Source organism: Cavia porcellus, unplaced genomic scaffold (genome assembly GCF_034190915.1).
Source record: "Cavia porcellus strain 051 isolate PalLab524CR breed Dunkin Hartley unplaced genomic scaffold, mCavPor4.1 scaffold_1, whole genome shotgun sequence".
Lineage (NCBI taxonomy): Eukaryota > Metazoa > Chordata > Mammalia > Rodentia > Caviidae > Cavia > Cavia porcellus.
The window spans coordinates 189,563,140-189,578,553 of NW_026947484.1; the positions used below are offsets into that span (position 1 = coordinate 189,563,140).

At 46.2% G+C, this 15,414-nt stretch overlaps 1 protein-coding gene across 2 annotated transcripts in view; it reads right to left on the reverse strand.

The window, feature by feature from the left end:
* Nucleotides 1-15,414, reverse strand: part of Tmod1 (tropomodulin 1) — a 69,696-nt gene that overhangs the window by 3,188 nt on the left and 51,094 nt on the right. For both annotated transcript variants that reach the window (XM_063225068.1, XM_023565525.2), the window contains one exon: nt 4,302-4,446. In XM_063225068.1, the coding sequence (XP_063081138.1) occupies nt 4,302-4,446 (145 nt within the window). The remainder of the gene's footprint in view (nt 1-4,301; nt 4,447-15,414) is intronic.

Consider the following 15,414-nt stretch of genomic DNA (forward strand, 5'->3'; position numbering starts at 1 on the left):
TAAACTTGCTGCTGGGTTCCTTGGGGGCCCATAGGGGACCTGGAATGGGTGGTGCTAGCTTGTCTGGATGGCATAACACGAGTCTGGCAGGACTCAGCAAGTGAAGACCTCTGGATGGGACCCTTTTATAATGTGGTGTGTGCAGTAGAAGAGCACCTGACTCACCGAGTGCCATGTGACTTAGGGGATGAGGGAACCAAGTGGAAGAGTTCAACCTGAGAGGACCAGGAGCCAAGAGGGGAGCGGCAAGCCTCGCTCTGGGCTGAGTGCTGCTGCAAGGCCTTGGAGGCCTGGGGAAGTTGCCAGAAGCCGGGGGAAGGTGATGGGCTTCCCCTGAGGCAGAGTTGGGTTCAGCAAGGTGTCTGGCTAGCAGGAGTGGGGTCAGTGTCCAGGGAGAGCCCAGAAGTCTGGCTTGAGTGGCTATGGGGAATGTCATGGTTTATGTCTGTGGCCCCAGGCCTCATGAGTTTGCATTGTGCATTTGATGTGCATGTGATGGTTCATTGTCTAGTGCTTGGATTGATGGCGTCAGTGCTACACCCACATAGGGGTGGAGCCAGGATGTAATGTAATGGCAGGAAGGTGTGTCTTGCTCTTTGCTGGTGCCTGCTTGCTATTTGCAGCCGCCATGAATTGCAGCCCCGCCATGCCCGCCTGCCTTGGAGCCAACTGAGTGTGGACTGAAACCTCCAAAAACTGTAAGAAATAAATCTTTCCTTTCCCAACTTGGGCTTCAGGTATTTTGTCTTGGCAACGAGTAAAAAGTAACTAAGACAGGGAAAGTAGCAGCCTTTCCCAAAATGGTTTGGGAGAGAGATGAAAAAACTGATTTGGGATCAGGCCCCCCATTTCTGGGTGTTCACCGGCTTTGCTGAACAGACGTCTGCACCATGTATCCATTGTAGCACTTAGTATTCCTAGGTGCTAAGACACGTTGTTGATGGACACTTACAAATACATAGGTCCATCAACAAATACATGGGTAAAGAAGACGCAGGCTATATACATTGTACAATTTGGCCTTTAAAAAGATGGAAATTTCACCATTTGCCACAACAGAGGTGGAGCTAGAGCACATAAACCAGGCACAGAGAGATTAAAGCCATGTGTTCCAACATAACATGGAGCTCGTAGAGACCGAACGGTGGTGACAGGCTGGAGGGTGGGCGAGGGACAGGAGGTGAAGGCCAAGGGGCACAAGGCCTCACACAACAGGAATTCTTTTGAGACCTATTGCATAGTATGATGGATTTGTTTTCAAAATTGCTAAGAAAGTAACTTTCAAATGTTCTTATCACCAAAATGGTAAGTATTTGAAGTGATATGTCAGCTGGCTTGATTTAATTCCACATTGTTTACATAAATCATCACATCAGTATACATATATATATATGTATAAATTGTCTACTTATAATAAAATTAAAGAGCTGTGTTTGCGGTGCCTGTTAGATGAGTCTTTTAGGAGAATACAGTAAAAGAGCAACTTTCCTGCAAAGGGCTGGTCTTTGCTTTAAATGTGTTACTGCTGCTCCACGCTTCTCTGCATCCCTCCCTACCGTCTTAACTTGGAGGCTGCAGTTCATACTGTCAGTGGAGAGGGCTCTGGTGACAAGTTTAAAGGACCAACGAGTGATAGTTGCCTGGTCTTTGCGGTAAATAGTGAGCAGGTCACAGTCATCTGAGACACCATGTGGGAAAATGTAGATGGGAGCTACAGATGGGCTCCTCCCCGACACCTACAGCATCCTGCACTCGCATATCTGTAAAGAGCTCAGTGCATGGGGGCAGAAGGAACAAAGATGAACCAGTAGGGCTGGGTCCCAGGCAGGGAAAGCGCAGGCCTTGTGGTGGCTCTGGTCCTGCTGTCCAGGAAACTGCCATGGTTTTCATTTTCCACCTACTTTCATTGCTCAGATCCTGAATTTGGGGCTAAAGGCTTTGAGGTGCTTCCTTCACAAGCACCCAGCCACAGTCCTGTGAACACCCAAGTTTGGTCATGCCATTCCCTCTGTTGCAATGCTCTTCCCTTCCTGCTTTGGGAAGGCCCAGTTTTTCTTCCAGGTTGAGCTCCTTTTAACAATTTCTCCCAATCCTTTTGATCTTCCTGTCCTGCCATCGGGTTGACTGGGTCCAGCCACCTTGCCTTTGTACCTGGAGTGCCCTTGTCACTTCCTTGAGGCCCCCGTAGGTGCTCCTTTTGATCTTCTATTAGTCTGTTCCATTCAAGGCTGGCTAGCACCCACCCACCAAGGCACTTTGCCTAACTGGCTCCAGCCTCATAAGTCAGTGCCTCGCTATTTGGACAGTATGCAGGCACTTTTGAGTTTTTAGGCATGCGTTTGAGTCTCTTTCCCCCACAAGGTTGTAAAGCTTCTTGAGTCCGAGAGCTGGCCTTTCTGCTACCTCTGTGTCACTGGGCATAGTGCTGGCCACACCAATGTTACTCAGAAAAACTGCTGTAACTGACAAGTAATGTGACCTGGTTGAGCCATGGCCTCCATCCACCCTCAGCTCAACCCCGGCTTCAGTTTCTTGAGAAGGGAATTGGGGGCCGAGCCATAAGTCCCTTCGACTCTGGCACTCTAGGCTCCAAGGTGGCCCCTGAGAGACCTTGTGCCGGAAGTCAAGCCTGAGTTTTGGAATCTCAGATTCTCAGGGCTGAGAATGTCCTCAGAGACCTTTAGTCCAGCCCCTAGATGATTCTGGTATCCCGTACCACAGCCCTGACCTCTAATCATCTGGAGCCTTTGTCCCAGGGAGAAAAAAAAGACCTCCAGACCATCATGCCAGGGAACACGCAACTGAGTTATCCCAGAGATAGGCCACAAGGGGAGCGTAAGAAGTTTAATCTACAGTTGGGGGGAAAATATGAAATTATGCTGTTAGAATAAGACTCAGGGTTTAGTCTCAGCATTTTGGTTGCTGGCCTCTTAAATGGTTCTGTTAGCTATCACCTCTGTGACATAACAATAGTAATTATGATTCTTAGTTTTTTGTGTTTGTTCTTATTTTATTTCAAATAAGGACATCTCAGATAAACCAAAATGCCAGCTTTTAAATGAGTTTTTCCAGACTTGAGGCTTTAGGGGAAAAAAATGAAGTGAGCAATGAATAAATGTCCCTGGGCTCCAATTTGCTTAAAAGCAAGAATCTTCATCTTCAGCACCAGAGCCACAAAGGAAGTAACTCACTCTAAAGTGTGAGTGTGAGTGGGTGTGAGCTCAGCAGCTATCTATGCATACAGGGTCTGTGCGTACCAGCCCTGTGTGTCGGCACCATGCACTCATCCTAACTCAGATACTTACTGCGGACCACACACCTGCACTGTGAATTAGGCCTGGGATCTCTGCATTTTAGTGAGGACTGAAAACTAGAAAGAGCTGCATGTGGAGCAGGTGAGAATCTGAAGAAACTCACTGAAGACATCGTCCTTTAAAACATTATTTTGAAATCTAATCAAGAAAGAAGCTTTTCTTGTTTAAGTCATACGTCCCTCTTTTCTGTAATAAGAATAATGTAACTAGGTTTGTCTTGTTCCTGATGTGGTTCTAGGAAACTAAGGAAACTTAAATACACCAATCAATCATGTAAATACCATAGGCCTATTGTCTGGATTTTTTTTCTGTATCCTTATCAATCATACTCCCTTGATTATACACATCAGGTTCCTTTTAACATATATAATAGCTTTGCACAGAGCTTGAGAACAATTGGCCTCTAAAAGTGAGTGATTGTGCTTTTCATTCCATTAACTTGAGCATCTACTTGATGTCTCCTCATCAAAAAATACCGTCATTTTCTTTTTTTAGAAAAGCGTAGTGAGTAGTCTGCTTTTACTTTACACGAAATTGCCACTTTCAACTTTCCTTAGAAACAACGTGAAGTCTCCTAGGCTCAGGGTTTTGAAGGTCATGTTGGTTGGTAGCGCTGGGACTTGGGTGAAAGCCAGGCAGTGTGACCTGGAGCAGACTCCAGAAGCCCAGAGAAGGTGATTCAGGAGAGGAAAAGACCCAGGGTGAGCTGTGCCTTCCGGGTTTTATCTCCTTTGGCTGGCACTTTGATGTGCTCTCAGGGCCCAGCCTGTGCTGCCGAGGAGCAGCAGTGAGCTCTATCTCTGAAGTCGGGGACTTACGGTCCAGGGGAGGAGACAAGGAGTAAGTAAAGAAACCAGGAAGACAGGCTCAGGAGTTTACTCGAGAAGACTCTGTCAGACAGCAGGAAGGGATTTTCGCTGACAGGCCCAGTGCAGGTGGAGAGAAGGCCGGGCAGGTGCCCAGGGCAGAAAGCAGGTGTCCACTCACCAAGGTCATTGTTATTCATCATGGCATTGGATGCTCTCAGTCGGGGTCCCTGCTGGGTAAAGTGGTAGCCAAACTTGAGAAGGGTTGCGTTTTTCTCCAACATGCTCACGATCTCCATCTCTACTTTGTTGCCCAGGGGCTGGCTCTTTAGACCAAAAGAAAAACAAAAACAAAAACGACAGTTGTCACCACACATTCCATGTATACCATACCTTTGCAGGTGGAGGCCCTAAGGAGTAGGTGGGGATTTTAGACACTCTTCTAGGAGCAAAAGAACAGGTGTGCAAAGAAGCCTCACACAGCCGGGAGCAAAGCAAGCCAAGGTTTGCTCCACAGCAGCCTCTTTGAGGATGTGGCCAAGCAAGACACAGCTCCTCTTCTGAAGAATGTTTAAGCGAGGAGCACCTGCAGATCACCTGGTCCCCAACAGAATTTCAGAACCTCTTGTCCAGCTTATATATCCCTTAGTAACTGAACCAGGATAGGGCTGGGGGACTCCGGGAGCTGTGTTTTAAAAATCTCAGGTGACTCCAATATGCAACTCTGTCTGAAAATCAGGAATTTAGACAAATCTCTTCACTCTAAGACTGAAGAATTTCAGGCCCAGAGAAGGAACAGGATTTGCCCAAGACTACAGAGCAAGTTCAGAATGCTGGAATTTGCTTCCTAAGTCTCATTCTGATTGTATTAGTTCCTAAAATCTATAGTGATTGTTTGACAAAGAAAACCAACCAAAAAACCCAGAAAGACCTCACAATACATAGTTTTGGGAAGGGCGTGATGAGAGTGCTCATCATAGTTGGAGGGAAAGGGAAATAAACATTTATCAGGAGGAAATCAAATGATCAGTCTTACAGTAGACTTTGAGCAGCTGTAAAATGATGATATAAATCCTTGGTCACATGAATGGAAAGATGGTGTCAATATGGAATGAAAAAAAATTGTTTAATTTTTAAAGTTACTTGTGTTTTACACATACCTATATGATGCATACAAAAAGTTTGGAAAAAAAGAAAAAAGTTTAAAGTATATTGATGGTGGCAGAATTTGGAGTTTTGTTTCTTTATATCTTATTGTTTGGACTTTCTGTTACCATGTATAATAAAATAATTTAAAAATAAACAATCTTAAGTGAGTATTAAAAGACATAGAAACTTAGCATTACACTTCATGCCTGAAGACTGAAAGATTTCATCCTAAATTTAAAAACAAGGCAGGATGTTTGGTTTCCCTAACATTGTTCTAAAGTGCTAGCCAGGACAATTAAGCAAGAAAAAGGAAAACAAAGGCATATAGTTTGAAAAAATAAATATTTGTAGATGATATAATTTTGTATCTAGAAAACCTTAAGGACTACACACTCACAATAGAACAATTAGTGCTAACAAATGTGTTCCACAACATGGCAAGATACGAGAATGAAATAGAAAAATCAGTTGTATTTTTATATGGTAGGAATAAGCAATCTAAGAATGATTAATTCCATTTATAATAATGTGAAAAAAGAGTAAAATACTTAGTACATTTGACAAAAGAAGTAAGGAGCCCAGGGTACATGCCTGTAATACCAACACCTTTGGTGGGTGACAGAGAAAGATAAAAAGCTTAAGCCCAGCCTGAACAACTCAGGAGAACCCTGCCTCAAAATAAAAAATAAAAAAGCTTATTGAGAAGCCCTGAGTTTATCCCTGTTAAATAAACAAACAGATAATCGAATTGATCCATGGAGCTGGTGTAATCTTTATGAAATTCCAGCTTTCTTTTTTGCAGAAATGGACGAGCTGATCTTAAAATTCACATAAAAATGCAAGAGACCCAAAATAACCAACACAGTTGTGAAAAGAGGGAACAAAGTTGGAAAACTTGCACTCCCCGATTTCAAAATTACTACAAAACTACAGTAATTAAAACTTTGAGGGGGCTGAGGATTTAGCTCAGTAGCATAAGCGCCTGCCTTGCAAGTGTAAGGTTATAAGTTAGATCCTTGGTACACAACAAGAACAAAAAAAGAGGTTTAGGAAAAAAGCTTTGAGGTACTGGCATGAGATAAATATGCGGATTAGTCCAGAAATAAGTCCACACATCCATAAAGATTGCTTTTCATAAAGGACACCAAAACAACTAGGAGTAGTCTTTCAAAAAGTAGTGTCAAGACACATATAAAAAATGAGTTTGACTCTTAACTCTCACCATATATAAAAATTAACTCAAAATGGATCAAAGGCCTAAATGTAAAGATTAAACGTATAAAACTCTTAGAAGAAAAGCACAGATGTAAATATTTGTGATCTTGGCAGTACTTTTTTTTTAAGCATGACAGATAAAGCACAAATAAAAAATAGATAAAGTGAACATTGTCAAAATTTAAAATTTTTTTGCTTCAAAGAACATTCTAAAGAAAGTGAAAAGACAATAAACAGGATGTAGAAAAATTATAAATCATATATCTTGTAAGAGATACTACCCAGAATTCATACAGGACTATTAGAACTCAACAGTGAAAATCTTAATTTAATTGAAAGTGTGCACAGGCTTTGAATAGACATTTCTCTAAAGAAGATGAAATTCCACCTAAGAAAACTATGGTTAGGATAAAAAAGGCAAAAAGAAATGATGGGGTAATGAAGAAAGTGGAACTCACACACTGCTAGTAGAAATACAAAATGGTACAGCAGCATTGCAATATTGTAGTTCCCCAAAAGGTAAAATTTGAGGGGCTATATTACCCAGGAAAGTACTCTGTATGGAAAAAAAAATGAAAACATATGTCCACACAAAAATTTATACATGAATTCTCATAATAGCTACAAGTACAAACAATGCAAATATCCACTGATGAATGGATAAATAAAAGGTAGATTCATGCACTACTGGGGTATTATACAGTCATAAAAAAGGAACGGAGTACTGACACATGCAAAAACATGAACAAAAGAGTCCCAAAACAAGGAAAACACACTGTGTAATTCCATTTCTATGAAATGCCCAGAAGAGTTAAAGGCATAAAGCTAGAAGAGCACTTAGAAGTCATCAGGGGCTAGGGGAGAGGGGAGAGAGGAGAGAGGAATGAGAGTTAATGGGAATGGAGTTTTGTTTTGTAGGATTACACAATGATGTCTGCACAGCTTTGCAACAATATGAAAACCCCAAAATCATATCCTTTAAAAGGATGGCTTGTTAGTGTATAGATTTCTTTAAAACCCAATAGGAAACAAAATCCAGTGAAAAGTAGGGAAAAGATCTGAACAGACATTTCACTGAAGAGAGTATGTGGCAAATAATCACAGCAAGATGCTCATCATTAACTATTTTCAAAATGCAAACCGGCTCAAATAAAGACAGGGACCACCCCTCGTACTAGTAAGGAAACAGAACCTGGCTCACTTATATATTACTGGTGGCACAGTCACCGGGGACAGTAGTTGGGCAATTTCTTTAAAATATAATTGTATAGCTACCCTACGATTTAGCAGACTTGGGTTTCTATCTTAGAGAAATAAAAATGTTTGTTTATAGCTGCTTTATTTTTACTAGGCACACGTGGAGGCAACCCAGATGTCCTTGAATAAGAGGAGTGTCCTTCTAGGTATGTCCTTACCATGGAACAATACTTGTCAGTTAAAAAGGACAAATTTTTTTCTTTGAGACAGAGTCTCATGAGGTTGCCTAGATTGGTCTCAAACTTATGATCCTCCTGCCTCAGTCTCCCAAGTAGCTGAGGATACAGGCGTGTGCCGCTGTGCCTGGCTGAAACAAACTATCAGTATGTGAAACAACACAGATAAATCTCGAGAGCATTATATCAAATTCACTTGTGTAACATTCTTGAAATGACAAAGACACAAAAATGCACAATAGGTTAATCCTCTGCCGGGGTGCAGAGGATGCGAGGAGGAGACAAGCAGCCTGGCTACAAAAGGGCAACATGAGAGACCCCGTGGCCTTGCTCTGCATCTTGGCTGTATGAGTGCTTTTGTCCTGGCTGTGAGCAAGGGGTCTCTGTATTATTCCTCACAACTGCACACCAATCTCAATGACCTCAAAATTAGAAAGTCATTTTACAAAGCAGATACAGAAAGCAAACAAACACACAACCTCCTCCAACTCCTCTGCAGGCCAGTAACTGCGGCTATGAACTGAGAGCTTCCCCCGATCCATGCCGGCCTGGTGTCCGATGGTCCTTCGGTAACCCAGCAGAACGAGGAAGCCCTCCTCGGGCCTGCAGTCCAGTGCCTCCCTTCCATTCCCATTCCCCACTGGTGGTCCGCCTCACAGAGCCTGCTGCAGTCGAAGGATGCCTCACACTCCTGTGCCCGCTCTTCTCCACGTGGAGCATCTGTGTGCTCTCCTTGCCCTGTGGATGTATCTTCAGTGCTCTAAAGCTCTCCCTAAGGTCCTTCCTGCTCTGGACCCTGGAATTGATCCTTTCCCATTTCTCACCCAAAAGGCACACTAGATGTCCCTTTCTGCACCCAGTGTAGTCCTTCTGCCTCATTCAGGTCTCCCGCCTCCATAGAGATCTCCAACCTGATCCGTCCATCTAGTACGGAAGCTACTAACCACATACAGCTCTCTATATCTAACTGACTAAAATAAAATCTAAAATGCAGTCCCCTGCTTACATTAGCCACATTGTAAGTACCCAAAGGCCACTGGTTTGTGGCTACTATGGTGACTGACACAGATGGAGAACATTTCCATCGTCATGATGCTGCTCCTGGGAGCCCAGAGAACTCAGAGTCAAACATCACGGAACTAACAGCAAGAAGCAACTAAGAACACTCTGAGTGCATAGCAATATGGAAGGGTTAGAGAAAACAGCAGCCTGCAGCTGAAAGTACTGAAGAGATCTCCAGGTATTTTGAGCCCTCCAGGTCTCAGCTGCATTCAGCCTGGGCAACCACAGGAGGTAGAGAGATGCTGGTAAAATCCCACCAGCCTGGAGGCAAGGTTCCGGAGAATGCAGGGAAGAGCTCCGGCCTGTCCTGGGAGGACTTGGCACAGTCCTGGACTCCAGCTGGCTGAGCCTGGCAAAGGGCACAGGGACTATCTGGGGCCCCAAAAACAAACTGGCAGGTCCCCGGCAACCTATCCACGTTAAGGAGTGACCTCTCCTTGAGGCTGCTTGCTGGAAAGCACTGCTGGAATACAGAATGAGCCAGTCTCAGAAATTCAGAAACATCCTGAGTGAAGGGGCATCCACAGATTGCAAGGTCTGCCTCAGCCATATGACACTTCATGCAGCTTGGTCCGGTGTTCCCAGTCCCCAGACACAAACTGCTTCTATCCTCCCTGCCTACACCCTATGGGAGGTGAGCAGGGCAGGCAAGAACTAGCCTCTCCATTGTACAGATGAGTAAACTGAGCCCACGTAGGGATTAAAGCTGGACTGTGCACCCCGGTTTATTAATGCCAGAACCAAGGTCTGATCTTCACCTGGTGCTGGAAGGACTGCAGTGGATGCTCCCAGTCTCAGATTCTCAAATTAGTGTCCAACATCCCTGGAATACACACGTCTGGGTGTGTGTGAGAAGGCACAGATTGCATCAGATAGTCATGGCCACACAGTCCAAACAGTATAAGTCTTGGGCCAAAATCCTCCTTCTCCTTCTTTTCCTCTCCATGCCTTTCTTCTCCTGTTCCTCCTCCCCCTTTCTCTTCTTCCTCTTTTTTTTCTTTCTCTACTCCCTCTTCTCTGTCTCCTACTCTTTCTTTTCCCTTTTCCTCTTATTCTTTTTTTCCCTTCTTCCCTTTCTTCTTCCCTTTCTTCTTCTCCCTTTTCTCTTCCTTCTTTTTCTCTGCCTCCTCCTCCTCTTCTTCATGCAGTGCTGGGCATCAAAATCAGGGCTTGGCATAGGCTAAGCATGCCATTTACCACCGAGCTGCATCCTCAACTCCAAAGCTATTTTTTCCACATTGAGGAGTGAAACAGAAAATGAATAAACCTTAAAGTTTCAAAGAAACTTCTTTCTTGCTTCCTTCCCAAACTCAAGAAACCCTGAGACTAAAAGGATTCCTTCACTGGTAATTCCAGTAGAAGGACTTCAAGCTCAAGCCCAGCCTCAGCAGTTTAACAAGACCTGGCTTAAACTGAAATGGATCAAAAGGGAGAGGGGGCTGGAGAATGCAGCCCCCTCAGTGTGAAGGCCGGGTTAATTCCCAGTACTGAAAAACATAACAATACAACAAAACAAAACAAGACTCCATCTCATGGATGACAAAACAGGCAGTGGTTAGTGAGCCAGGAAAAAACGCTGACGTCCCTGACTCACTTTTCAAGTAACTTATTTTTTAGTGACCACTGTGTGCCAAGAAATGTCACAGGCACTTACAAAACCCACCTCATTTTTTCCTCCCTGTCACACTATGAGATCTGTACTATTTGTCATCATTTTCTTTTTATGAGGGAGGAAAACAAAGCACAGAAGTGTTAAGAACTTTCTCCCATATTACTGATCAGTTACAGAGGAAAGGTTCAAGCACAGGTAGTGGACTCCAGAGCCTGCTAACTGTTTCCTGTAAGCTGAGGAAGCTCAGAAGGCAACAGCAGAGCTAAGAACCCTCAAGCACATGGAGGCTGACTCAAAATGCATGATTCAAGGTACTGCACACTTGAGGAACCTCCTGCTAAGGGAGAGACCTTCCAAAGGTGTGTAAACAGAAGGCAAGCCACCTCTTTTAAGGGTCTCTCTACATGTGGTCACCAGTGAAGAAGGCCTGCCCCCAGAGACCCACACCCTGTGAGTCTGTGAACAGCTCCTATGGATGACATAAAAAACAGTTGGCCATCTTAACAGCGTGTGAAATACAATGAGAATTCCCCGGGGGAAGATCGAGGGCTGGGCTGTCGGAAGTGGCCGCAGCAGAGTCTAGACAGCAGGGCCGAGGACAGGGTGGTCCAGGAAGAACCTATGCCCGCTTTCAGATCAGCCTGAGAATTAAATGGAGTTGAATGAATCACCTACGAGTGAATATTAAAATGTCAGACGATGCTACAGCAGAGTAAATTGGAAGAAGCTCCCTTTACCATTTACTCCCAACCCAGCCCCCTTTCCACAGAAGCATCCACCATGGCCTGTGGGGTACGTCTCTGAGCATGAAATCTGCAGTAGAAACTGGGGCAAACTCTGCTTTGCATCATTGAACTTATGTTTTTCTAAGTGGGTTCACAGAACACTTACCCTTCTGCAACTTTCCCATGGCACTGAATATGCGTCCTAAGTCAGTGCAGTACGGTACACAGCCTAGGACTTCATTCCTTTCACCGTTTCCGGGACGCCCAGCAGTAGTGGCTATTTAAGATGCTTCCTATTTCCTGTTATAGATGATGCAGCAGTGGACTTAGGGGCAGTGGGGAGGGGGATTCTGCACTCCGGGGATGGCCATGTGGAGTTGCTGGGTTGAAATATGGGCCCATTTTGAATTCGCATTGTGACTACTACCCAACCCGCCAAGGGTTTATAAAAGTGGCATGCCTGTCAGCACTGCGTGGGGCAGCTTCTGTCCTCAAACATCCACCGTGACTGAGTGTTATCAGCTGGGGGCTCTGGGACTCCATTCTGGATGGAGAAGCCGTAGACATCAGGTTTGCACACTGAGCGAACCAATTCTGCCCATTTCTTTCTGCTGGACTAGGAAGGACTACATGGGAATACTTGGAAATACAACAGAAAAGAACCCTGAGAATTACCTAGTCTAACACCAAACTCCTGAGCACTGGCCAGTATTAAACTCCCCCCATCTCTGAGCGGCTTAGCTGTCTCTGCTTAGACTCCTCTGGGGAGTTCCTCATCCTGAGAGGCATCATTCTGTCCCTGGTTAGCTCTGCTGGCTAGAGAGGGCTTTCTGGCCACACTGCGGCGACACAGAGTGACAGGTGGTTCTTAGGACAGTGGAGTAAAAATGTCTCCAAAATTCTCTGATACTCCACCCTTCAAAGGGTGGAGCCTCATTTCCCTCCATTTGTATCTGGGGACACTTCTAACAAAGAGAACATGGCAGAAGAGCATCTGTGTGATTTCCAAGGCTGGGGAAAAGTGAGCCGGACCAACACCCCTGCATTCCTAGCCTCTGCAGAAACTTTGAGCAGACACATGGTTATTCTTGTTTTACAGGACCCCAAGGCTGTGTCACTCAATTTTGAAATAGTTTGTTACACAGCTATAGATAACAGATACAGTCACTCACAAGACTGGGATTAAAACAAACAGAATAAAACCAGACACAAAAAAATTCAATCTTGGAAAACAAGAAAATGTCATGTACTTCATTTAGCTTCCCTTTCAAAGCATAAAGTGCAGCCACTGACAGAAATTGGGAGGAGAAGTGGGAAGTCTGGATAAGAGCCCACGGACATCACGTGTTTCTCCGTGGGGGCAGGCACCATGTTTGCAGGGCTATAGGAGGGTAGCTGGGTGGGAAGTTGGGAGGGCAAATGAAATCTGCAGAGAAGACCTCTTTGGTGAGGGCATCGGATCAGAGGGGCCCACAGTCACCCTGCCTTTGGGGTCTGCGCCTGAGGACCACAGAGAGCCTTCTTTGCATCCCTAAGTGCAGCCAGGACCAAAGTCCCAACATAGCTCTGCCACCAACCTGACCTGTTCCCTCAGGCAAGTCTCACCCTTTCTCTGGTCCTCAGTCTCCCCATCTGTAAAAGGAGGCTGGCTCAGATATTTTCTCAGTGTCCTACAGTCCCCGCTCAGCGCCCCTTTCTTCCTACGCACACTGGGTGTCAGGGCAACTTGAGGGGCAACAGAACATTGCCTGGAGATAGAGGCGAGCAGAGTAAACAAATAGCCCAGAATCCCAGTTCCCAATCCCAGCCGGTGGCCAAGCTAGCCTGCCAGGCTCCATGTCACCCCGGGTAGAACTCCCCAAATCCCTTTCTTTGGCCGTATAAGGAGAAAGGAGACAGAGTCTCCCTGACACAGGTTACAAGCACAAGCACTGAGGCAAAAGTGCTGGCCTCCAAAGACCTCAGTGACTAACCAAGCACGAGGAATAAATCAAACGCCACTCACCACCTCTTCTTGGTCCCACTCCACCCTCACCCCAGCCCAGGGCTGGGGCACCAAAGGGAGGCAGGTCTGCCAGGCCTCCAGACGGACACAGTAAGAGGCCTGAGCTGGGTCAGGAGGATGCCCCATTTAGATCCAGGCCAACCCCAATCTGATGAAGACTGCAGTGAAGCAGGCACACTCCCCATGAGCTGGCCTTACCCTGGTGACCCTGGTGACCACAGCGCCCCACAGTCTCCCAGATCCTGGCGTTTCCTCCCCACCCCAACCCTCTTCCAGCCAGCCAGGGACCAGCGCACAGCCCACTCTCCCTCAACCTACCCACTCAGAGCTCTTTGCGCTCCCAGGCCCCTGTCTGGTTTTCCTCTAGGGGAAGCCAGAGTCTTGCTTAGAGGGGCACTATGGCCTCCCTCACCTTCTCTTCTTTCCCTGCACCAGGATGCTATGGTTTCACTGAGGTCTTTACCTCCATTGTTGCCTCCCCCAAGAAGCCCTTCTTGATCCCTATTGCTGACTGAGGGAGCTACGGACCTCACTGTCCGCCGTCTGTGGCTTGCTGGAGTACCCGGTACAATGCCCTTCTCTGCACTGGCTTTTCCACTCAGACAGTGTGGGATTCTTGGAGGGCACAGCTGGAGTCTCACTCACATACCGAGCTCAGCACAGCCAGGCCAAAGGGACAAATGAGAAAAGCCACGCCAGGCCACAGAAAATAATTGCTTCAGAAACTCAGGCACTCTGTCTGCCAAGGAGTTTACATCCATTACTTCCTTAGAGGTAGCTTATTCTCATTTTAAAAGTGGGGAAACTGAGCCACAGAGAAATGAATGCACCAGGCGATCAGTCAGGGGGAGATCAGCACTGGCTCTGCTGTGGGCTCTGGGGGGACAGTGACAATGAGTAAGACGGGCAGCTGTCAGCTCCTACCCCAAGGACCCAAGGTGAGGGCTGAAGTCATCTCTGGCTAACTTCTGCCTGGGAGTCAGGTTTCAGCTGACTCTGGGTAGACCCTGATTCCTGCACGGCCAAACCCTGGAGTCACATGAGTCACCAGCCCAGGATTGGTCCAGGGCTGCTGCCAGCCCTGCTACATGCCTTTGTTCCATCTGCTCTGGGGGCAGCAGAGTCAGCAGTGACCCGGGGAGAGGCAAAAGGGCAGGGGTAGGAGGGGCTGGAGCCACTGGCAGGCAGGAGATGCAAGGGGTTCAGTGCCGCAAGTTCACACAACCCGGGTGCTGTTGGCCCATGTGGCCTCTTAATGTGAGCTGGGAAAATGTGCCCTCTCAGGGTGAACAAAGCCCCACACTGAGGCACACAGCTTGGAAAGTAAATTGTGCGTTGCATTTCCCTCTGCTACCTCATTGTGCAATGAACAATATGCACAACCATTCAGGGCAACCTCGCTTACAAAGCAGCCCTGCGGGGCCAGGTCCAGAGTTGGACAATGGGATATGGAGATAACTCAGCCATAGCACAGGAAGCCGCAGCGCTAGGGGAACATGAAGGAGGAAGCACCTCACTCTCTCAGGGTAGAGGTTGGAGGAGCTGTGAAGGTTACAGGAGTAGGCAGTGGTCCATGGTTTCACCCTTTCCCCGAAGTCTGCTATGTAATGTTTGCCAGTTTTCACAAGGCAAATATTCCCACCTACCAGAGTGATTTCAAGGTGTAAATATGCACCATCACTGCACACAGAAGCTGGAGATACAGGCACATCAATCATCACAAGTTGGTTCCAACTACTCCAGAATACCACTGGGAAAAGGAGGCTTCCACTGAACCCCAAGGAAAAGCAGTTTTCTCCAGGCAGGAGGAGGACAGGGACAGGGAGGATGTTCTAGGAGGCCAATGGCATGGAGGGAGGAACAGGAGCAGGAGCAAGCTGTGGAGAGTTTCAAGGCTTATAATTGGCAAGAGGCAGTCAAAGCCTTCTGGAGGTTGATGGGGTTTAATTCTTGATGTGGATGCAGTTCACACGCCTGCTGTGATTTGCTAAGCTACACATTTACAGTTTATGCACTCTTCTGCCCAGTTGCCATGTTTTACAATAAAAAGTTTAAGATTACTGATAATCTCACTCAGAGGCGACCACTGTTTG